Source organism: Xenopus laevis, chromosome 4S (genome assembly GCF_017654675.1).
Source record: "Xenopus laevis strain J_2021 chromosome 4S, Xenopus_laevis_v10.1, whole genome shotgun sequence".
NCBI classification, from domain to species: Eukaryota; Metazoa; Chordata; class Amphibia; order Anura; family Pipidae; genus Xenopus; species Xenopus laevis.
Genome location: NC_054378.1, coordinates 405,976 through 431,838, shown reverse-complemented (window position 1 = coordinate 431,838; position 25,863 = coordinate 405,976). Strand labels below are relative to the sequence as shown.

At 37.8% G+C, this 25,863-nt stretch overlaps 1 protein-coding gene across 1 annotated transcript in view; it reads left to right on the top strand.

Annotated features, from left to right (window-relative positions):
- The first annotated feature begins 849 nt into the window (after positions 1-849).
- The window catches only part of sipa1.S (signal-induced proliferation-associated 1 S homeolog), a 29,311-nt gene continuing 4,297 nt past the window's right edge, over positions 850-25,863 (top strand). The window contains exons 1-12 of the mRNA XM_041591557.1: positions 850-955; positions 12,814-14,027; positions 14,132-14,256; positions 16,612-16,800; positions 16,934-17,108; positions 17,348-17,451; positions 18,117-18,914; positions 21,975-22,249; positions 22,340-22,498; positions 23,972-24,038; positions 24,326-24,437; positions 25,487-25,573. Coding sequence (XP_041447491.1) covers positions 13,313-14,027; positions 14,132-14,256; positions 16,612-16,800; positions 16,934-17,108; positions 17,348-17,451; positions 18,117-18,914; positions 21,975-22,249; positions 22,340-22,498; positions 23,972-24,038; positions 24,326-24,437; positions 25,487-25,573 — 2,806 coding nt within the window. The 5' untranslated portion in view covers positions 850-955; positions 12,814-13,312. The remainder of the gene's footprint in view (positions 956-12,813; positions 14,028-14,131; positions 14,257-16,611; positions 16,801-16,933; positions 17,109-17,347; positions 17,452-18,116; positions 18,915-21,974; positions 22,250-22,339; positions 22,499-23,971; positions 24,039-24,325; positions 24,438-25,486; positions 25,574-25,863) is intronic.

Here is a 25,863-nt window from a genome sequence, read left to right as displayed (position 1 = left end):
TGATGCGCATATGCATGACGCCAGTGTGTGTGTCCTGCTCATTGTCTCCACATGATGGGCTTTAATGACTTAGGGAGGACTACACAGACTATTTTGTGAGCGATCCAAAAACACAGGTGTCAATTCGGATGCAACTGAATATGCTAAGTGAATGCATTGTTGGATGAAGTCTCAGCGTTGATCCAACACAACACGATTGTCGGGTGCACATGCTGCACGCTGTGGTGTGTGTGTATAGTGTGTGTGTATAGTGTATATATAGTGTGTGTGTGTGTGTATAGTGTGTGTGTAAAGTGTGTGTGTGTATAGTGTGTGTGTATAGTGTGTATGTATAGTGTGTGTGTGTGTATAGTGTGTATGTATAGTGTGTGTGTGTATAGTGTGTGTGTGTATAGTGTGTGTGTTTATATAGTGTGTGTGTGTGTGTGTGTATATAGTGTGTGTGTGTATAGTGTGTGTGTATAGTGTGTATGTATAGTGTGTGTGTGTATAGTGTGTATGTATAGTGTGTGTGTGTGTATAGTGTGTGTGTATAGTGTGTGTGTGTGTGTATATAGTGTGTGTGTGTATAGTGTGTGTATAGTGTGTATAGTGTGTGTGTATAGTGTGTGTGTATAGTGTGCATAGTGTGTATATAGTGTGTGTGTGTGTATAGTGTGTATAGTGTGTATATAGTGTGTGTGTGTGTATAGTGTGTATAGTGTGTATATAGTGTGTGTGTGTGTATAGTGTGTATATAGTGTGTGTGTGTGAGAGGAGAGAGAGAATGATGGCAGGGGGAGGATGGGAGGAAGGGAGTGAGGAAGTGGAAGAGGGAGGAGGAAGACAGAGGTCAGCAGAGGAGATGCTGATGGGAGGAAACTGACAGAGAGAGAGAGAGAAGCAGCAGTTGCAGCTGTTACAGAGAAAGGGAGGTTGACGGGAGCTGAGGGTGACAGTGAGGAGGATTCCAGAGGTAAATGACAGTTGCTCAATGATCAGTTTGGATATTATCTCACTGTTTATACTTTGTGTATAGTGTGTGTAATGTTTCAATGATCCCGTTTGTCTGTAACGTCTGCTGTTCCACTCACTGGAACATTTTCCAACCGCTTGTGTTACATTGTGTTACATTGTGTGTGTCCTTCTTATTGTGTATGTTCTACACTGGCTGTGTGTGCAGTAAAGCCTGTGGTGGGTAATTACATTCAGCGCAGCGGGTGTCACATCATCTCAACCCTCTTCTGCTGAAATCACCCCAACAGCTTTACACTAATGGGGCACAGCATTGTGATTGCCCCTCAATGATTTCAGCACAATTATTAGTGGCTTGTGAGTGAAGTTAATATTATACCGTCAGGCCGGGATCTACTGTAAATCTGTCTCTAGCAACTGCCTGTTTTGTGTGTGTGACGGGGGCACGTGCTTTGAATTCCCTGCTGTTTATATGTTCATTTCCATTTCTGAGAAATCATCTCTCAACTCCTTTTCTATATGCCCCTCTCACACATTTCCATTACTCCTGCCCTCTCTTTCTCTCTCTCTCTCTCTCTCTCTCTCTCTCTCTCTCACTCTCTCTCTTTCTCTCTCTCTCTATGGGGCAAATTCACTAAGATCCAAAGTTGCACCAGCGACAGCTTCGCCGTACTTTGCCGCACTTCGCCATGTGTAGTTTCGCCAGCACTACGCTAATTCACTAAAATGCGAAGTTGCGCTCGGGGAGGCAAACGGTATTGAAGTTGAGCTAACGTTACTTCATCAGGCAAAGCGAAGTTACGCTAGAGTAGGTCCACTTCGCTAGCAAATTGACGCCAGCACCTGTAGTAAATCAGCGAAGTAACAAAATGACGTCACACTTGCGAATTTACGCTAGCGTTAGCCGATTCGCGCTTTAGTAAATTTGCTATCTCTATCTCTCTCTCACTCTCTATTTCTCACACTCTTTCTCTCACTCTCTCTCACTCACTCTCTCTCTCACTCTCTCTCTTACTCTCTCTCTCTCTATTTCTCACTCTCTATCTCTCACTCTCTCTCTCTATTTCTCACACTCTCTCTCTCACTCTATCTCTGGCCACTGGCTGCCTTTCTCCTTTCTGCTTGGAGGACAGAAGAAAAGATTGTGCAGATGAGAAAGAGACAGAGGAAGTGACAGTTGGGCAGATGATGTGCAGTGTGTTTTTGAATAGGAGAGAGAAATATGGGGGGATCATTTCATGAACATATGGAGGGTAACCAGAGAGTAAAGAGACGTGAGACTAATGGGGAAAGAGACAGATGTTACTTGAGTATCATGTGACCTCACTACAGTATTATATATATTTATCCAGTGCATTGTGGGTCATGCAGATGGAATCTCTAGTTTTGTACAAAGATTATTGTCTCATTATTTACTGTCTGTGGCCTCTCGGTTCCTTTTCATGGCTTAGCTACTGGTTTTATTATGTGAAAAACGTTTGGTCCTGATGTCACTGAGAGTGAGCGTTGTACGGTGGGTAAAAGGGTAAGTAATGGAGTAAAGGGCAATGTAGGGGGAGTGATTCCTAATAATACAGAGGCTTCACTGTTCACTGCACATTATTGTCAACCCCCATCATCTCCCTCCCACTTTCCTATTGCTTCTTTCACTGTCTTCCTCTTTCACTTCCCCTTTATTATGAGCGTTTATTATGAGCACTCTCTTTAGGCATCTCACGCTCGCTGATTAATGGTGGCTTTAATTAAAGCGCATGTGTCATTAAACGCCATACAAAATGAATGTAACCTGGATTTGACTATTAATGTTGTTTTCGTAAACACTCAAGTCTCACAAACTATGTGTCCATGTCTGCAGTAGAAATGCAATTGTACAAGGGCAAAGAAGTAAGACATTTAGAAAAATCTTTTACTCGCTAATGATATTTCAAAACATTTTCGTTGTATTGTATTAGAAAATATAGAAGCATACTGTAGGTATTGTGTGTTATAATGTATTTAAATGCTTTAGCTATCTATGTTCAAAGAATTGTTCTTCAACAACAGCTGCAAATCCCTGATTATTAACAAATGCTTTACCCAAACGTATTCACTACTAATAGCTGATACCACAGATCCAACAGTTATTCCACATGAGAACTGGTAGCAGGTTAGGGTTACAGGATACACAGTACTTTACTCATAGAAAATAAAGTAATTGTTGTTTGGTCTCCTATATGTTTTAGGCCATATTTTAGGTCCATTGGCCACATGACATATTGTTGGGTAGTTGTGGTGTATTGGTTCTAATGAAGCTGAGAACAAACCTATGTTTGCAAGCCAATAGGATAAGGTTGCCTTTCAACCATTTACAATTACATTAGCCATTGCTAGTGATGGGCAAATTTGTCCCATTTCACCTCAACGAGAATTTCGTGAATTTCTACGTATTATTAAATGCAACTACCTCAGATTGTTCAGCCTCTTCTTTACCCAATACCTTTAAGAGGCCTCAGAGGAAGAAATAAAAAGAGAAACACTTTGCTTCAAAGAGGCAAAATTCTCCTTGACTTCAGATTTGTGTTCTACAATAAAAACTAGTAGTAGTACCAGTAGTTCTGCATTTCTAAAAAGGCATCCAAGCCCTTCTTGAAGCCATTGTGTCAGCTGCTTGACCCCTTCAGGGACTGCATTCCACAGCCTTTCAGCTCTTACAGTAACAATTCTGTTTGCAGCTGCCAATGAAATCTTCTGTATTCCAATTGCAAGAATTCATTCAAAAATTATCAAAAAGTTAACCCCAGAGGTTTTTTTGTATTGTCCCCATATATATATATATATATATTATGTGATCATATCTTGTGAATCAATACATCTCATCTGCATTGAGTAAGGAATCACATGTAGGGTATTTAACACTTATTAACTAACAATGTCTATGGGCTGAACTCCACAGGCGTCTTTCGTTGGATTGTGTCGCGGTGACAAAACGCAGGAGGCAGGTGTCGAAATATAATGGGACTGAATGAAAAGTCACAGGTAAAAACTACACACTGTCGGACCAAGACGCAGCTTTCAGTTGTGTCGTGTTGGATGGAATAGAGGGGAAAATTCACTATGCGCCGAAGCACCTAACGCTAGCGTCAATTCGCTAGCATTGGGCATTTTCGTTACTTTGCAAATTCACTAACGGACGCTGGCGTAACTTCGCTAGTGTAACTTCGCACCCTTACGCCTGGCGAATTTGCGCAACGGACGTAACTACACAAATTCACTAACGCGCGCATTGTACTGAACGCTACCTTTTACGCTAGACTTCCTTCGCCACCTCAGACCAGGCGAAGCGCAATAGAGTAGATAGGGATTGCTTCAAAAAAGTTAAAATTTTTTCTAAGTCCCAAAAAACGCTGGGGTTTTTTCTATATTATGGGTGATAGGCTGAAAAAGATCAAAATTTTTTTTGGGGCTCCCCTCCTTCCCCCCTACATTTCCTGACTCATGGCAACTTAACTATACAGTGGGCACATGTGTAGGGCAAAATAAACATTTTATTTGCTGTTTTGAAGGTTTCCCAGGCATTTGTAGTGCTGCTACATATTCCTCCATTGAAATGTGAATTTGGCGCCGTATGCAAATTAACCATCGCTAGCGTAACTTCGCTTCGCGAATCAGCACTAGCGCAACTTTGCAACCTTACGCTACCCCTGAGCGCAACTTTGGATTTTAGTAAATTTGCTGAGCACTGGCGAAACTACGAATCTTAGTGAATGTCCCACAGAGTTTTTAACCCGCAACTTTTCGTTCACTCCCATTACATTTTGACGCCTGCAACATCCGACTTGTCTCCTGCGTTTTGTCGCCGCAAAATGATCCGACGAAAGATGCCCGTGGCGTTCAGCCCCATTTCTAGGTACCAGAATAGCTTTTAGAAAAGGAACATAGTAATCGTCATTCTTTATTTTTATTTGAGTTAAAGAGAATGATTTCATAAATAGTCATTTTTAAAATCATGCAATTGATTCTTTTGAAAAAACTCAGCATTTTGTTGGATTATCTGCCATGCTCAACGATGGTTATTTCCAGTTGTTTACCTACAAAAAAAAAAGCAGAAAAAGAGAAGTCAAATGGAATTCGAGAGACTGCAACGTTAATTGCCCGGGGCTTGTAGGGATGAATACTTCCACTGATGCTCAATAATACGTTTCAGTATTTTATCATCAGCTGAAAGATTTCAGCCCTTTAGAAAAAAAAAACATTGTTAATGGGCTAAAAAATATGTAGGCATTTTTAGCTGACTGAGCGCTGAATGATAATGAAAACAGTAACATATGCTCTAGAATTTACTGATTTACAAGCCAAAGTGTGAAATATCAGCAGTGCATAACCTATTTGTAAGTATTTTTAGATTATTTTCTCTGCTCCATTCTAATAAAAAAGTATGCCCATGAAAAAAAATAGCAACATCTTAAATACTATTTAATATTGTACATATATTATGTTATCTTTGTTTTCATGTCGCATTAAAAAGACCCCAACACAATATTTCTGTTAATCTGATTAAGGTGCAACTAGTCTGTATCTTTATAAATATTTTATTTTGAATATTCTCTGTAAAATGCAGAAATATAAGGGCACTAATGTCAGCACTATACAAACAATATTAATAATATATTTGGGTTTTAATAATTTTATGCCATTGTATCGATTATAACTTGGTTTTCATCTGCATAAAAGTTGCTGTCATACTGTTATCATTTGTTTAACATGAAAATCAAATAAAATATTTTCAAAAAAAAAAAAATATATATATTTTGGGAAGATATAGCTAGGCAGTATCCTTGATTACTTGTTAATTGTGATTCCCACTGAATGGAAAACATGACTTTAATTGGGCGGCCCAATGTCACAGACAAGATTAATCTTGACTGCGCTAAAACAATGTAGACAAAAAGTGATAAAATCTATTGCAGGGAGTGGCAATAGAGGAACGTGTGTTTTTTGCAATATTTTTGGCTAGTTTTTGGCTCACCTAATAAACTGACCAGTCAAAGAACAACACACACAAAAAGTAAAAATCCTATAACTCTACAGACATTTCAATTGCCTGTTAAGTATCTAGTTTTATATGACAGTCCCAGTTAAGTATTGCTTAAAGGTTGCTACCAATATGTGCTAATCTCATGCTGTTTTGCTAAATATGTTGCTAGTAAAATGCACATTGTTTGTTACATGAGACATAATAATAATAATAATAACATAAACCATTTCTGTATGCCAGTTTGATAAATAAGGGTTCACGGTGGAGATAAACAAGCAGATGAAAAACATAGGTTAGGCAATGTTAATTCTTTAATTAACTTTTAGCATTTAGTATTATGTAGACAATATTATGGAGCAGTTTGTAATGTGAATTTTGTTGTTGTATTAGTATATATATCAGTAAATAACCTTGGTAATATAAAAATACATTTGCCAATCAAGTCTTTTGAGAACTTCAGCCATTTTTATACATTGTACTCCCATTTTCAGGGGCTTAAATGTAACTGGACAACCTAAAATAATCATAAATGCTTTGTACGATCATTGTCAATACTTTGTTCAATATCTTTTGCAACCAATTGACTAAAGAGAAAGACAAAAATTGCCAGTGAACAGGCCCCTTATTATATGTGAGTCCTACACTATTTGTGAGCATTTTAAGTTCGTAGTACATTTAAAATCAAGTCCCCCCAGTAACCAATGTGAGTAGTAAGACCATTGTGCACTTACCCTTAACTCAAGAGCTTTAGTGAGAAAGCAGGGAGCTGGCAATATTTTGTTGTGTTTCATAATCATTGCCTGAAATCTGGAACTCATAGACATCAATAAATGCTGGGCTTCCTCTCTAGTGATACTTTGCCAGGTCTGAACTATAACTGTCTTCAGTTGCTGCTTGTGTTATCTTCAGCAAGTAAAATACAAGTTCAGCTTGGTCAGTTGAAGAATATTCCAGGCAATAATATTACACTTTTTTGCCTTCAAATCATGTTTTGAGTCAATGTCTTTATACACTTTGAAGTAGGGATGCCCCAAATTCAGGATTCAATTTGGGATTTGGCTGAATCTGAATCCAAACTGAGTCTGAATCCAAAAAATCATGTGACTTTTCGTCACACAAAAAATAGTAAAAAAAAGACAAAAAATGTTATCTGTGCACACAACATGCGCTTCTTTGTCTTCCTTGGATTCATCTTAGTATTCAGCCTAATCTTTCACAAAGGATTTGGGATTCAGTTGAATTCTAAAATAGTGGATTTGGTGCATCCCGAACTTTGAAGCGCAATCCCATTATTTTTTCAACATTTGGCTGTTTTTTTAACAGTTTTCTTAACCATTGAAAGAATACTGTGATCGTCCAGTGCAGTTGTCTCCATAGTCATCCCGGCCTTTTGGTGTTGCTGATCCACCAACTATCAACATCCATTTTTTTTAAGGATGTACCAAATTGTTAATTTGGCCACTTCTAATGTTTCTGCTGTGATGGGTATGTTTGGTTTTCTAATGAGCATAATGATGCCCTGTTTCACTTTCATTGACAGCTCAGAGAAAGAGTTCATAGCAACATCTTCTAAATGCAAATTCCACACATGGAATCAACTTCAGAATGAATAAGTGGAGGATTATTTATCAACATTCTCATTTTAGTGGTTTTTGAAACCAGGCCTAAACTCAAATGTCAAGGAATTTATTAAAAGATCCAAATATAAAAAGTATAAAAGTATAAAAAATCCGAAAACCTCTAAAAGTCCAAATCGGTGAAAAGTGTTCAATAAGATCAGCACAGCTCCTATTGACTTCTATAGGACCTCGACTATCTTTACTTAGTGAATTTCTGCAGTAGAGGTTTTTGTGGTTTTTACACTTAATAAATCTTGAAAATATATATATATATATATATATATATATATATATATATATATATATAGTCAAATACAAATACAATATATTTTTAAATATATTTTATATATATATAAAATATATATATATATTTTAAAGATTCATACCAAGCGGAAAATACAATCTATCAGTAAATATTGCCCTTTTACATCTTTTACCTTGAGAAACCATTTTGTGGTTGCCTTTGTTGTTCCTCAGCTGACCAGAAATAATGCAGCTCAGGAAGAAAGGTGGGAGTAGAAGACAGAACGTTGTCCTTTAATTGGCTAATGTGACCTAACATATACAGTATATGTGCCTTTGGTGTGTTTCTGAGCTACAGTATATGAATCATATGGTCCCAGAGGGTGTCCCTTAGTACTTTAAATGGCAATTTTCTACTTTACCCAATGGCACATACTACTTAAAAAGTCGATTTTTATGCAAATGGTTTATTTAGATGAAACAGGGTTTTACATATAAACTGTTTTATGGGATATATTTTTACAGAGACCTACACTGTTCATAGGTATCATTTTCCTTGATATAATGAGTAAAGTGCCCACACCTGGCCATGTAACAGCTTGTTGGTTAATCTCTAAATTATCTTTGGTCCATTGAAAAGGATGGGCCTACATATAAAAAGTACTGTTGTTCCTAAACCATTCACCCAATTTGAATGTAAATTAGCCTATACTCTTAGCCCACATTAATAATATAACTTCAACTCCAATAACGTGTTTAATGTCCAAATAATCATGTACCTAAATATGTACTTACACAACACAACACAATAACATTCATGCTAGCTCTCTTAAGTCTCTAAGGCTTTTACAGGCTGCTAATGATGGGGGTTTTTTTCACTGCGCAGTAATTTCAGTTCCCCTCTGTCTCTATACTGCGTATAAACCACAATCTTTAAGTCATTTCCTATCTCACAGACTTTCTGCCCCCCTCTGTCCCACCCCCGTGTCAAACACAAGCTGATATCTTTTAAGTTACTGTCTACCCCTAGGCTAAATATGTCTTGGCTTATAGTGCCCACATTTGTTCTTGTCCTTAGTATTTAGATGCAGACCTTCCTATTTTATAAAGGATATTATATAAAATGAGCCTTTTGCAGAACAGGACTAAAACCACAGCTAAGCAGACACGTATATTGGCTAATGTGTATAACGACATAACAGACTCCTGACTGAAACCACAGCTTTGAACTAAAAAACACACCACAAGTTTAGACCTATTTCATTTGTCAATGTTTGTTCATTTTTTAAAAGGGGAATTCATCGACTTTTATAGATCTGCTAATGTCGTACGTCTTTTTGTTTGTTACTCTTGCCGAACCACTGGCATAACCATTCTATTGCAAAACCATTACTTCTCAGAGACATCAGGGAACAATGTGACTATAATTCATTTTATAAATTAATTCTGTTTAATTTCAATCCTTTCTTAGTAGTATTCACATAACTCCTTGTTGAATCAACTCTATAGGGCCTATTTGTGATTGCTCCAGCTTTTTCAGCTTGAGCAATCATCAAGGACCTAAAAGCTCGTTAGTGGAAAATTACTGAAATTGCCAAGCTTTTTCAGCCTGAAACCCAACATGAGTATGGAGGATTCAAGCTGAAAAGCTTGAGAAATCATAAATATGCCCCTTAACAAGGTTAAAGACACTTATACTGGTTGGTAGAGAGGAGGATCTTATTTTAACTTTATCTTATTTTATTTTATTTATAATTTTTCTTGATGAATATTGTTAAGGTCAATCTTTGGTGTTTTGTTCAAAATGAATTGTTCTGTAATATTTCTTTTATTGCAAAATCTACAAATGTCTTGATGAGCAAATGTCCTGCTTTTACTCTTTTTGTTTATTAAAAATTTAAAAATAAACATAATTGAAAAGAAAGAAAGACGCTTATATGGTGCCTTATAAAGCATGTTTGCTTTCAGTTCCCTCATACTCTCATTCCTTTATACTAGCATGTAAGGAACCAGGGTTTTTATGGATAATACATTCTACTGTCATATGGATCACCATGGTTTATGGCTATGGAGAGACAGTAAAAAAGAAAAATGTATGGGATTGTTTTTTTTTTTACTACTGGCAAGTGTAGGTTATTGTTGTATTACACAGAGAAGTAAATCATTCAAAAATTATCTACCCCAAAAAAGTAAAATGGCACTTGAAGGTTTACAAATACTAAGCTTCCAGACATTGGATCCATTTACTACTGAAGAACAAATGCTAATCTGAAATGTTCTATATCAAATCTCTAGAACTCAAAACTAGTGTTTTAATGTATCCTTTTTAATGTTAGAAAATATAATTATAATTAATATATTTCTACTGTTTGCATAAATACTAAAAAAAACTACATTTTCTGTAGAGCCAGTGTACAAAACTGGGTAAAATAAATGGTGAATTGAACAAAGTGTGTGTTATTTTACATCATGCCAACACCAGATTTGCTGCCGTTATTTTACACTGCTTCAGATCTTTAGTCTTTAAAGGAGAAGGAAAGCCCCAGGGCGCAAAACCCCTCCCCCCCTCCCCTGTGTTGCCCCCCCTCCCTCCTCCCCCCTGGCCTACCTGTCCCCCTGGGCAAATGCCCCTAACTTGTTACTCACCCCTCTGCGCAGGTCCTGTCCACGGAGTTCACAGTCGCCATCTTCTCCCACGCGTGTCTTCTTCCTGCTCTGACCGGCGTCTTCTGGCGCATGCGCAGTAGGAACAGGTACCGGTACAGCTCTACTGCGCATGCGCCGAATGTCACGAAGTTTTCCGATTTCACTTCGTGACATCAGACAATTTAGAAAAGTGCTTTGACTGATCCATTTTTAGGAAATTCATATTTTTGTTAAACCATTCTAGTGTTACATTGAGCTTGTGTTTGGCATCATTGTTCTAATAAGCTATTGGCTTTCACACAGCTTCAGTCATTAATGTCTTGCCTACATTTCACTGTGTTTTCTACTACCCACTTCTTCTAAAATACCCTCTGTCCCTACTAATAAAAATAGATGTGATATGGCCAGTGTTAGGTTTTCACCACAGATATCTTTGCCCACAAAGCTCTATCATGGTCTCATCTCAGTCAACATTTTCCTTCCAACGGGGCCACTCTCATCCTTTTTGGCCAATGTATGTTGACCTGGCTTCTTTTGACAGTGTTATGCAGTGTTGTTGATGCAGTTGATTAGCACCTCAGGTACATTCTCAACCTACTAAATGTTATACTGTAGCTTCTTCTATGTGATTCTGGTTTCTTTAGTCTCCTAGAGAGTTTTGATGACCTTTTCCAGGCAGTGTTTGGTTGGTTTGATGAATCTTTCAAAAAGAACAACAAGATAATGTTTAGTGCATAAATTATAATTTATGCATTCTGTCTAAACATCCATTATTTGTAGTGCTTTGGTCCAGAAAATGTTAATTTCATGATTCATCAATAGAGGCCAAGTTTAAGGCCCCTGTCTTCTTGTTAGGGCAATTGTTTTTAACCTGTGTAAGCTTAAAGGGATACGGTCATGGGAAAAAAAAAAATTCAAAATGAATCAGTTAATAGTGCTACTCAAAAGAGCAAACAGATTTTTTTATATTCAATTTTGAAATCTGACATGGGGCTAGCCATATTGTCAATTTCCCAGCTGCCCCAAGTCATGTGATTTGTGCTCTGATAAACTTCAATGACTCTTTACCGCTGTACTGCAAGTTGGAGTGATATCACCCCCCTCCATTTTCCCCCCCAGCAGCCAAACAAAAGAACAATGGGAAGGTAACCAGATGGCAGCTCCCTAACACAAGATAACAGCTGCCTGGTAGATCTAAGAACAACACTCAATAGTAAAAACCCATGTCCCACTGAGACACATTCAGTTAAATTGAGAAGGAAAAACAGCAGCCTGCCAGAAAGCATTTCTCTCCTAAAGTGCAGGCACAAGTCACATGACTGGGGGCAGCTGGGAAACTGACAATATGTCTAGCCCCATGTCAGATTTCAAAATTGAATATGAAAAAAAATCTGTTTGCTCTTTTGAGAAATGGATTTCAGTGCAGAATTCTGCTGGAGTAGCACTATTAACTGATGTGTTTTGAAAAAAACATGTTTTCCGATGACAGGATCCCTTTAAAAGCTTCCACAATGTTTTGAAAGACTGGAATGGGAATAAAAAAAAATGTTCTCAACCCAAACATTACATTTTGCATAATGAAAGTCAATTTAATCCTAAACACCTTTCCTCTATGTGTCAATTACAAATAATCAACATTTTTAAAAGTTATTTGTGTATGACAAATATTATTGAAAGCAGTATCTGTCTGTCCTTTGCTATTGAACATATTGCTGGTCTTAACTGCTAGTGGCATTGAAACATTGCTTCGGTAGTCAGCCAAATTAATATATTATTAGCAAAGTGCCATAACTGAATTAAGTTTACTGAAATCTCTGCAGATGTTTTGGGAGTAATCCCCCTTTTTCTTGTATACCTCGACACAAGACTCTACACAAGACTCCAGTTCCCACAATGCTGTCCTTCTTTACATGACTGTTAACCACAAAATTTAAAGTCATTGTGTAAATTGTAGCAGGGAGCTGCCCTCTGCTGCATTGTTTCATTGGTACTTGTTGTCAAGACCAGCAGTGCAGAGAAAAGCAAAGGACAAAAGAGATACTGTCACAATTATGTTTACTAGCAATGGGCGAATCTAACCTGTTTCAAATTGACAAAAATATGCAAAATGTACTGGAATCTATAAGCGACAATCTTTTTTCCCCATTGTAGTCTATGGTTGAAATAATTCGCTCATCACTAGTGATTACATATAACTTTACATTATTAAGCAAATGTACTAAATATACATTACAAATGTGCTTAAAATCACATTGTTTATTATGTCAAATTTTACATTGGAGTTTATAACACCTTTAATAAAAAAGTAAGTTTCTTTGTTTCTTTGTTTCTTTGCAGAATCTTTGTGCTTCGGACTTCACTTGGACCAAATAGACCTCATCACTTCGACAAATTGGACTTCATTGTGCTAAATGTCTCAGTTAGATATGATAAATGCTTCAGAGTTTTGGACTAAAGAAATCATATGTGTTTTAAAACTCCAGGGAAAGAATGTATTTTACTATTGATTATTTATCATTAGTATTTTAAGGAGAGGTATTAAATAACTTAGCAAGTGTAGACACAAAATTACAGATTAATAACAAAGGACAACAAAAGATATCAATGCAGCTACACAATATGTGAAAGACAAACACAAAGATGCTATAATGTAGTATACACTTTGACCAACATTAACAAATAATAAGACCAGCAATAAGGCAGACAAATGTGGAGTTAATGAAAGTAAACAAAAATTAGAATACAGTGAGGGTAATAATATCATGCATGACTGAAATGCAGAAAGACTTCGGACAGCACAGCCATGAATTGTTACCAATGAGGTCCTTCCCATGAAATGCAGTCCGATGACCTCTTTGTGCGTAAGTTTCGTCAAGCCCCTACCCGATCTTCCCCTCACAAAAGTAAACTTTCTGCAGTCCCAGGAAAAAGACACAACGGAGGGGGGCGCTCTCTATCTGAGTCAGAGTCAGAAAAGGGGTGCAGTAGCCCCTCTGCCTCACGCTTTAAAGATCCCTTCCTACTGCTGGGGCTGGCTGGGATCAGCCAAGGGCCTCAGGCCCTGGATGCCAAAGAAAAACTCCCAGAAGGAGGCCCTTTTTTCCACCGGCCTAAAAGTTTTGCTCACTATGATGTCCAAAGCATCTTGTTTAACCCATTTCTGAGGGGAGATTATGAAGCCAGACGAAATGTGAAGAGTGGTGCATCTGCAGCCTCCCAGATTAGAACTTGCACTTCTTCTCCCAGGAGATCTCTGTCCTCTCCTGAGGAACCAGCAGACAATGGAGATGGAAAAGACAATGAACTGCTTCTTAGCTGTCCTTACTTCCGCAATGAAGTTGGTGGAGAGAACATTGAAGGTCAAAAAGACCAAGGCTGGGGCTTCTCCTCAACAATGGCTTTTAATACACCTCATATATGTCCAGTGAGAGGACCAAATGCAGCAGTATCTGTGCTAGAGGAAGCCAGGGAGAGAATGAGGGACAGTAGCTATTTTGTGGAATATAAGGACCTGGGGGCGTTATATTACCGGAAGTATTTTTATGGCAAAGGTTAGTAATTTCACCTAAATCAGTTTTTCCAATTACACTAGTACATATCCCATTTAATTTGCATTTCTAAATGATTCTTTACATTCCCTATTACTCTTTTACAGAACATCAGAACTTTTTTGGAATTGATGAACGCTTGGGTGCGATAGCCATAAGCTTACGAAGGGATGAAAGAGAAGGGTCCCAAAGTATACAGTATAATTACAGAATCATTTTTCGAACCACTGAGGTAAATAAGCTCTTCTTGCTATATCTACATTTAAACTTCCATCAAAATAAATATTTTTTTATTTGTACTGTACAGCATTGTGCAGTTTTTGGTGTACAAAAAAAAAGTAATCATCTGTAAGGGAAAAACTTTAGTCACATTTGTGCTTAAGTATCATGGTGGATTTCCTGTTATTCATGTAAATGTCTCTTCTTCCTCTTTCTCAAAAAACATCAGTTTAATATATTTAAGAAATGTATAATGTGTAAGTACTGTTATAAGTGAAAGAAATGGATATACAGGTATGGGACCTTTTATCCAGAATGCTCGGGACTTGGGGTTTTCCAGATAATGGATCTTTCCATAGTAGAAGTCTACTAAGAAATCATGTAAACATTAAATAAACCCGATAGGCTGGTTTTGCCTCCTATAAGTATTAATTATATTTTAGTTTAGATCAAGTACAAGCTACTGTTTTATTATTACACAGAAAATGTGAATAACTTTTTTAAAATTTGGATTATTTGCATAAAATGGAGTTTACAGGTGATTTTTCATTCTGTAATTTGGAGCTTTCTGGATATTGGGTTTCCCATACCTGTATTATAAGAACTGGATATATTATTAGTTGAGTTGTGGCATATATAATAGAGGTGAGATGAGATTTGCTGCGTGGACTGGAGTGTAGCTCCTACAAATAATCAAAATATAATATATATTTGTGATTCATTTGTAAGACAGGCAGCTTGAATTCTATTCAAATCCAGTAATTATAAATTGGAAAAATTAATTGTGTAAACTATAGGGAGAACTCAAGATCCAAGTGTCACCAAGAGTGTTAAATTGTTTTAGTCCTTAACTAAAAATCTAAACACAATATGGGTATTTTTATATGTTGAACTCACTGCACCAGCCTATAGTTGTAGAATCTCTAGGACATGAATCACTCTTCCTTATCAAAGGCCTTCAAAGTTCGGGTTAACCCTAACCCTAATACACAGTGGGTCACTGTCTTGGATTTTGTCAGTGGTACTCACATGTTCATGGTGCTCTGAGCGGCTGATGAGATTATAAATTCTGATCTGGTAATTCATAGCCATAACTGGACCCATATTTATATATACAAAACCTACAGTATCTGTACATAATCTTCATATTGGGGTTTTCACTGAAGCAGTTGCCACACTGTTTAAAGCTTAAAGCCTATTCTGAATGAGAATGTGTCCTATTGGAGTTGAAGGCAAGTTTTTGCCACATTCTTGAGCTTATGAATTGGTAAATTCTAGTGTTGTGATAAATGTGAGGGATGATGTATATATTGGACTTAAAGAGCATTCATCTGCCTTTAGGACTTTCCTTTTCTGACTCTTTAGATCAAATCAAATCAGATCTGGTCAGGGCCAACCCTTAGCTAACCATATATTTATAATCTATTATAAAATAATTACAGACATATTATTAAGTTATTCATTATAGTAGTTGCAAAAATGTTTAGGGAAGCCAATAAGTGTTCCAAGTGAAACGTTGGCATTGCAGGTGTATCCAGGAGACCAAAGAGGTATTCTTCAACCTAGTACTTTTCCTGATGGCCAATAAGATAGATACAGTAATAAAGTTTGCCAGGTTAAATACCATGTAATCAAAACAACAACCCAAAATGTAACAATCAAACAATCAAGAACACATTACTGTGACCTAATGTCTATAGGTTGTATATGAATAGTTTATTTGAGACATCAGATGAGCAACGATGTGAGCTGAAGTTTTGATGCCAGTCTCAAAAGCCATCTTTAGATGGTAGTTGATTTGGATTGTTATAAGATGCAAGTTCAATTTCATACCCTTATCTCAGTATGTGAAAATGCAACCCTGCAAGAGGTCTTATTGCTCCATGTGGAAAAGCACTGAGCTTTTACTTAGCAAATGAGTACAGAATAAAATCACTCGCCTGCAACATATCATTCTTTGCTATCATCTTTTTTCTTAGCCTTTTCACAGATAATTAATCAGCCACCTCACAGTTCTTGCTTGATTCACATATTTTTGTCTTCTGTCTACTTGAATTTATGGTTTTATTCTATCACTGATGGAAAATGGAAGGAGAGGGAAAAAGTTGTCAAAAATAGTGACAGTGGGTTCAGCTGTTTACGTACATCTATTTTGAGGTATCATGTCCTGCAGAATCTATGTGCAATATCTTACATTGCAATATTTGTCCCCATCTTAAGCATTTCCAGGTATTGGGTCCAGGGATGCCACTCCAGCTCCTCCTCATAGCTCCTGTCCAAAATTCTGGCTCTTATGGATTCCATCGCTCTGATCCAATTAACTTTGGTTATATCTTTATTCTTGATGGTTCTTATTTTCTTTTTGAAGCTTAAGACCCTTCGTGGTTCTATCCTGGAAGAAGCCTTTCCCTCAGCAATCCGTCACAACTCCTCCAGGGCCATATCACCTAAAAAACTCCTAGAATATATTGTTCCAGAGGTTAACCTGCAATGTCTACGCTTAGCATCCAGTTCTCCTAAAGTCCCAGAAACTCTCCTCAAACTGGATGAGCAAGGGGTGAGTAAGTAGAAATGCGTGTTATACCATTTTAGTCCTTTAGTAATCTTCTTGAGTGCAAGTGGAAAAGACCTAGTGTAGGTTTACTGTAAGTATGTAGTTAATTTCTACTGCTATTCCTTTGATTTCTCAGATCAGCTTTCAAAGGAAGATTGGCATTTTATACTGTAGAGCTGGACAAGGCTCAGAGGAGGAGATGTACAACAATGAGATACCTGGGCCTGCTTTTAAACATTTTCTGAATCTCCTAGGAGAAGAAGTTCGACTGAAAGGGTTTGACAAATATCGGGCACAGCTGGACAACAAAAGTAAGGCCTTTACTGTTATATATATATATATATATATATATATATATATATATATATTGTTATATTTTGGTTTTGCTTCCTTCTTAATTATCATTTGGTCTTGTGTCCCCTCTTTTTTTCAATTTAGTTGTAATCATTCTGTTTTACTTTATTTTCTATTGATTATATGGCCACTTAATACCATACATTGTTATACTATATTAATCTATTTATTCACACTTGTATTTCCCTATTCACAGCTGACAGCACAGGAACACATTCGCTTTACACACGTTACCAAGACTATGAAATCATGTTCCACGTATCAACAATGCTTCCGTATACAGCCAACAACACTCAGCAGGTAAAGAAAGAACTGTATATACTAGCATTTATATCCTGAAGAGTTACAGTTAAAAGCATACCCTTAAATGGATAACTCATTGTTGATACAGAACAATAAGGGGCAGATTTATCAAGGGTTGAATTTCGAGGGTTAAAAAAAACCTCGAATTCGACCCTCGAAGTAAAATCTTTCGAATTTTGAAGGATTTTAGCGCAAAAGCTTTGATCGAACGATCTAATAAAAATCGACCGATGAAATCGAACGATTTTAAGCGATCGATCGAACAATTTTTATTCGACCCAAAAAAACTTGCTGGGGAAGGTCCCCATAGGCTAACATTGGACTTCGGTAGCTTTAATTTGGCAGTATGAAGTCGAAGTACCCAAAAAATTACTTTGAAAATCGAATATTTTTTGATTTGAACTATTCACTCGAGCTTAGTAAATCTGCCCCTAATAGTATTGCTTAACAGGTACTCACAAAAATACTCAAAAAAATAAAAATGTCAGGCTTTTGTTTCTTGCTTGTCCCAGATGAAGTAGAAGGGGACAGGTCCTGTTCTTGTATAAATATTGAATAGGGCCATGCATATAAGTCGCTGAAGAATCATGCTATGCCATGCGCAATTTGTATCTCTCATAAGCAGTTTAGCTTCTTCTAATGTCAATTTCCTTTTCCCCCAGCTGCTTCGGAAAAGGCATATCGGCAATGACATTGTAACTATAATTTTTCAAGAGCCAGGAGCCCTACCATTTACACCCAAAACCATTCGCTCCCACTTTCAACATATCTTTATTGTGGTGAGAGTCCAAAATGCATGTACTGCTCACACCTCTTATAGTGTAGCTGTAAGTCGTTCAGCTGACACACCATTCTTTGGCCCCGCACTGCCTCCCACCAACTTCGCTCACTCCCCTGAGCTCAGAGACTTTCTGCTTTCCAAAGCTGTAAATGGTGAGAATGCAGCTGAGCATGGAGGCAAGTTCTTAGCTATGGCTACGCGGACTAGAGAAGAGTATTTGAAAGACCTTGCTCGTGACCATGTTACTACTGCTACTCTGGACTCTTGTTCATCTAAGTTAGCCATTTTGAGTCTGTCCAAGAAACGTGACCGAGCTGGCAGCACTGGCACTGGAGACAAGGCTGGAAAAAACCCTTGTTGGGCCTACACAGTACCTCCTGAATTTCACAGCCCAGGTGCACTAGTATGGCCAGCGAGAGCCAAAAGCTACTCAGTCCCTGATGGTACCTACTTGCTGGGCATCTCTTCTGAGATGCTGGTATTGATAGATGTACAAAAGGAGAGAGAAATTGCCATAAGCTTTCACTGTTCATGCAGAGATGTTTTAGGATGGACATATTCATCAAAAGGAGGGCTGGACCTTTACTATGGTGGAGCTGGTAGACTTCAACTTTGTCCAGTGGCCGGTAGTGATGCAGAAGTTGAAAAAGAGGTGAATCATATTGTGAAGAGACTTCAGGTGAGAAAAAATAAAGATATACAGTAGTTAAATGAATGCTTTAGTATTAAAGCAGAACTAAACCTTAAAAACGAATATGGCTAAAAATATCATATTTTATATAGTAAATGTGTTGCACCAGCGTAACGTTTCATCTTGTCAATAGCAGCAATGATCCAGGACTTCAAACTTGTCACTGGGGGTCACCATCTTGGAAAGTGTCTGTGACACTCACATGCTCAGTGGGCTCTGATTGGCTGTTGAGAAGCTAAGCTTAGGGCTCGTCACTAATTATCCAGCAGAAAATGAGCTTCCCTGGCTGTAATATAAGCTGATGCTACAGGTTTGCTGATTATTCAATTCTGATGCTAATTACACTGGTTTCTGTGCTGCCATGTAGTAATTATCTGTATTAACTCAGTAACTAACAGCATCATGGAGCATGTGCAGTGAATTAGCAGAAAAGAAGATGAGGAGCTACTGGGGCATCTTTGGAGACACAGATCTTTACGAAGCCCAAAACATAATTTACAGAATCTCTAGCCTACTTTTTTAGTTAAGCTTTATTTCTCCTTTAATGATGGTTGTTCAGTATATGAGTATGGATAAAGCAATACGCATTTGCCAGTAAACTAAAATAGCACCTCTTATAAAAGGGCTGCTGTGCATGTAGAACTAGCCTCTCTGTGCCAATATTTGGTTTGTCACATTATTCAAAGCAATCTTAATAAGTGAAGTGGTGAATTGTGTGGCAACTTAAAGTACAAGTGGGTCAGTCAAGGATGCAAAAAATAAAGGTTATTTCTGTTGTTTTGAGCAGAGAGTAAATTGTAAAATATTAAGCACAAGGCTATGGGACCCTTGGTATTTGGAAACAGGAACAAAGCTGAGGTTTTAAGCCGATGAGGAACCAGTTAATGAAGTATTTCTTCTTAATAGACCTATTTCAATAAGTCTCAGTACAGTTTAATGGTTGACTCAGGAGGAAGTTCAAATAGATTATTTAAAGGTATCAAGAACCAGATGGCATTTACCCCAGGTAGTAAAGGAGTTTAGCTCTGTGCTTGCCAAACCACATTGATTGAAGGGGAAACAGCACAGAAATGAAAATCTCATGGAAATGATAATCTTTTGAAATATAATTAATAAATTAAAATACAAATTATGTATAGTCATGTTTAAATCTGGTGTGTGCTGCTTACAATTATGAATTTTTGTATTTATATACAAGCAGAGAGAGAAAGAGAGATGGAGACATGGTTGATAAATGTGGGGTTTTTTTTGGTGTGGAGCTTGTTGCCTAATGTGGGTTAGTGAAGATGATATACACATGGAAGGTTCAGTTTTAGAGGGGAAAAACACAATTTTTTCGTGCTTTATTAAACCCTTATTAAAGCCAAATTTTTGGGTATCAAATATGAACAAATCGTATGATCCAGATTTTTTGGAGTACATTTATTTATACATACGGTAAAAAATGTGTGTGGGAGTTTGATCAAAGTGGTTTTAAGAAAATAGTGAAATATTTTCAGATTTTAGTAAATAACCCCCTCTGTGTCTACTACTTTTAATTCAAATGCATGTTTTTATATTATTTCCTTTTACTGTCAGAAGAAGGTTCAAATTATTTTTCTTAAGCCAAAAATTCTAAAAAAATGTAAGTTTAAAATACAGGAAGTTTACTATAAAATTGCAGGAAACTATTATATCTCAGGAAGTTAGTTCAGTAGTAAAATGCTGGATACCACTATTGTTAAAATGTAGGCAGAATAATGAAAAAATAAGTTGAGTTCTTAAATATAGGAAGTCAAACAAGTGAATGTGAGTCTCACAAATAACAAAGTATAATTTTACAACCAGAGCAGCTTAAGAAGATGTAATAGTTCTTCCCTTCCTGTAAATCTACTAAACTGAAGTGAAAGTTCAAATCAATTGTTCCTATTCTCTTAAGAAAAGTGTAGGCCTTTGCAAAGAGATATTTGGCTCTGCAGCTATTCAGTGCTCATTTTCATTTAGGGTTTTGATGTCCTCATTCCATGTCCCAGACTGGAAATAACCATTGTTGTAGGTTGCCAACAACTCACTGTTTGAAATGTACTTGAGAAGTATTATAGCATTGGCTATATGATTGGCTATCATTATTGCACTTATTGAGTTGAGTGCACAGATCCCCAATATAAATGCAGTGCTGCATCTAGAGGAGGCTATAGGTGCTTTGCATGTGGCCATCCTCTCAACCCACCTCAGCTTGTTCTTCTAGCAAGTGCAAGTTATATAATGCTGGGGATGCTTCCTGCCAACAATCGGATCAACCTGATTTGTGCCAGTGTATGGTTGGCCAAACTGGGCAAAGATACACTAGTTTATTAACTTTAGCAAATGAGCAGGTCTTTACACGAATAGCCAACTTAAAACAGTGTAGTGAAAAAGATTATTATTTACTTATGAATAGTGACGGGCGAATTTATTCGGCAGCTGCAAATTCACGGCGTCAAAGTTTTTTCGACGCCGGCAATGGTTCCAACGTCAATGATAAACAGCAGCCCACCTGCGAATTGTCGCAAGTGTCAAAACTGCCATTTTGCAAATTTTTCGCCAGTTTTATGAATTTCGTGGCGAAGAGAAACAGGACAAATTCGCCCATCAATATGCCTGCCGCGTGGTGTTCTTCCTTCTAACGTTGGTGATACTGTGGCTTAGGGCACATGCGGCGCGCACTTTGGGTTTTTATAGGCGCACTTGAGCTGCATGTTTTCATCAGCGCACAATGGCGCAAAATTTAAACAGTATTAAAGGGGACTTGCTGTTTTTATCATGGCCCGTTGTACTGTCACGATCGGTACCCAAAGTCCAGAACCAATGCTAGGCTCCCTGTTCTCGGCTCTTGACTCAAGAGCTGAGACCAGGGAGCCTAGCATTGTTTCTGCACAATGATAACAAATCTGGCTGTAAATGCACAGAACATCATCAGAGGGTGCATGCCATTCACAATAACAGTAGCACATTAAAAAATAAGCATGCACTTTGTGACAGATGAAACAATGATATATATGTTCAGATATGTATTTTTTTATTTCTTAGGTTGTATCTGGTGGTTGTGAGACTCGGGAGATACCACTTCTGAGAAATGGTCTGGGCCAGTTGGGGTTTGAAGCAGACTCTGAAGGATTTGTGACAGAGGTGGAAAGATTCAGCGTGGCTGAAACTGTTGGACTTTGTCCTGGAGCTCGCTTAGTGGCTATTTGTGGCCAACCCTTCTGCTTGCTCAGCCCAAATGATGTCCGTTCTCTTTATCTAAGTGGCAAGAAGGTTACAGTAACCACATTACCTCCAGATGAAGCAGGAAAGCCACGTAGGCAAGTGCACCTAGGAATTACCAAAAGACAAACATTTGTAGCTTTTGTGTTGTATTGTTTTTCATTTCTATCCATACTCTTTATACTCAGGAGCTTCTCTGAACTGTATGTGAGATCTCTGCAGGGTCAAAGAGTTCTAAAGCCAATAGCAATGGAGGATGGCAAGGAAAAGGGTTTAGAGAAACCTTCCCCAGAGACCAGAAACCTTCTACGTACTTTGTCTGTACAGGAAGAGAGAACTGAGTTCAGGTAAGAGCAATTCTTGCGGCAGCACCATCTTTATAGTTGTTACCTGTATTTCGATGCTTGTTAAAATGAGAGAACTAGATTGAAAATCTCTATTTAAAGGTGCAACAATAGGCCACTGAAGATACAGCTCAACATATTTAATATCAGGGAGCATTTATTTACGTAGCCAATTCTGCCTCCTCCTTCCACTTGAAATAAATGGACAGTCTCTTTATATCGATTAGTATATTTGTTTTCTACCTGAATGATGAGAGGGGTCATTTACAAAGACAGAAGAGCAAAAGCACTAAGGGGTGTAAAAATGTTCTAGTGAAATAAAGAATTAGCAAGATGCTAATGAAATAGTTTTTATCCACAATTCAATACAGAATTTCTGCAAGATCTCTTATCCAACACTAGACACAAACTACTGTTCTGTATGTTTTGCTGACGTCAATGTGGGTTAGGGTTGGGCATGCAGCGGGTGTTTTATAGTTGCAAGCTCATCAGTTGGTATATAATAATTTGTGTGTGAATGAAGAGTGATAATGGAACATGGGACTTAACAGGACTGCCCTTTGGAAATAATTCAAAGCAAAAAGTCATAATATTTGCAGCTATGGCTTCGTCATGCAAGGCACAACAACACTGGTTCTTAGTGATAATTGGTTTGGTAGAAATCTTTTCTGATTTAATGAATACAGCCTTGCACTACTTTGTACCTTGCACCACAAGGCTGCTTGATATGAGACCCCATGTCCTTTCATTAATCCTTGTGAGGCAACTTCGGGCGACTTTGGAAAATGAAGCACTCTGAGTGCTATCCCACCAGCGGCTTACATTCTAGCCGGCGGGAAGGCATTGCAGGGAGATTAGTCGCCCGAAGAAGAGGAGATTTGTCGCTGGCCGACTAATCCCCCCCAAATACTGTAGCATTGTGTGCCTCTACCCTAAAACCAAAATAGATAAGATTCAAGAAGGTTGACAATATTGTTCCCTTGATGTACTGTAACAAGTATATTCAGCCTCACAACCCACACACTGCAGTGCTGGCGCATTCCTCATATAATGTAACACAAATGTTATAGAAGTCACACACTCTACATAACATGCAGGAGGCAAGCTTACAACATTTATTGTGATACCTGCATTAACTTCTGCATTAACCCTGCCTTTATTATCATGTGATAACTGGAATCTATGGCATAACTGGAAATGACTGGAAACCACAGCAAAATTATTTTAGGGGATCCCCTAAACTGTGATGCTATTTTTTTATGAACGATATGGAAACTGCTTATTTGTAAGGGTCCCATTAGGCTACAGATAACTCCTGTCCCCCTACATCAGTAGCAAGGTCTGTTTCCTCTCTAGTTATAGCCCTGGTCTTATCCCTAACCCCAGGTGCTAATATTATTTCAAACAGGACAGTGTCTATTATTATTTTAGGAAACTGCTTATTCTCTAAATGCAAACTGCACTCTATTTCTGCAGATATAATAATTCTGATCTGGCTCCCCCTGATGTCATACCTCAACCTGACCCTGTTGCACATGAACAGGTAAGATATACAAATTGTCATTTTCTTAACTTTCTGGTAAAATATAACATTTGGGAAGACAAAGAGATTAGGGTTTATTCACAAAAATGGGGCATGGTGCAAAGTGCAAAAAAACAGGCGCCACAAGCAAATTTTCTCGTTGTCCTCTGAGGTGCAACTCTTTGGCCATTACAGCCGGCACCTCATTCTACAACAGATGTAACTGCTCCATGTAAGATGTCATTTTCTCCAGAACTTGTGCCTGTACCAGTGGTAAATTTGGTGTATTTGGTATTTTGAACTGTCAGACTGTGGATGTCTCCTCCCTTGCATTGAATAATGATGTATTTGAATCAAGCACCCTCAGTGAAGATGGAAGTCTCCCAGAAGCTCCATCTTTTGAAGAACCCTCCAAAGAAGGTAAATTGAATTTATTTCACTCTAACATTGATTTCTCTTAGAAAGCTTCTCTATGTTGCTCAAGTCTTTTCTATTTTACCAATCTGTTTTGAAGAGAAATCATTGTTTTATACTAATAATAGGATGGGCTTCCAAATTTCGCCTCTTTGCAATTATATTCTTAATATGGTTATTTATATATATAGTTTGTACACATTTTGAGCATGTGAATTAGTCTCTAGTCTCTCTCAAAGCAGAAAGCAATATACGTTCTGACTGTAAAATGTAACCCAACAATTTCCTGCATTAACAATTTATTGTTGGCCCAATTGATAGCATGCCTGCTATAGCCAGGAGGTTTCTCATGTGCCATATGCTCCCTTGCCTGTCCTAGTGTGCAATTTATGGAGCATTAATAGCAGTGGTGCCCCCAAAGAATGCGCTGTATACAAAGCAAAGCCAACATTTTTCTGCTCTAAAGGTCTTCGTCACTACCTCCCCTGTGGTGACAATATGGGGCCAAGTATCAGTCATTGCACTTCACAATATAGGTTCTGGGGCTTCACTGCTGGTCCATATTTAGTAGATTTGATGCTTTATTTTCCTAATGATTCCAAAAAATGTGTATGGCTGATGAGACCTGTGAACAGACATAGTAATGGGCAGGTCAAAAAGATTTTAAAGCTGTAGCAAGCCTGCTGCATAGCAACCCACACACATCCTTCCTCTGATGGTGACATTGCTGAACTGGAAGGCCTTGGTGGTAGTGGTCTTGCTTTAATCCACCACACGCCCAGCTAAGTTTCCTGAATTCACTCAAATTCACTCAAATTTACACAAGCTCAGGCAATCTCACCATCACTAAATAAATAAAGTGATAGATATTATGCAAAACAGATATGGAATATTAGAAATAAATGCAGTGGAAATGTATATCAAGGTAACCTATTGAAATTACAGGCAAAGGGTCCTGTGTCTTGCGTGCAATTTTAGAATTTGTTGTTTCCCAACTGGACTGTCTAGTTCCTTTGGTTTCTTGTTCTGATTCTCTTTCTCAACCCTGTCACCAGTTCCCTCGTCTATTGAAGATGAATGGCAGAGTATATCGGATCTCACCTTGGCCTGTAACAGTATACTGGAATCCATGTCTAAAGAAGGTGATCACCATGCATGACTACAATGAATTAAATATTTTAGGGCCAATTTATTGTTGTAAAATTTCCTTTAGGGGCTACAACTTTGTGTGATACAAACCAAATAGATTTCAAGGATTTCAGGGCTACTGCATTTGTTCGATTACAGTTACATTAATCTAGCAAACCTTTCCAGTTTCAATGCAGAAATGAAATGTTGTGGTGTCATGTGACATTCATGCATTGAGATATAAACAATTATTTAGTGGCATCCAGCTAGTCGGAACATGCAACTCCTTAAAAAAGAACAGGGA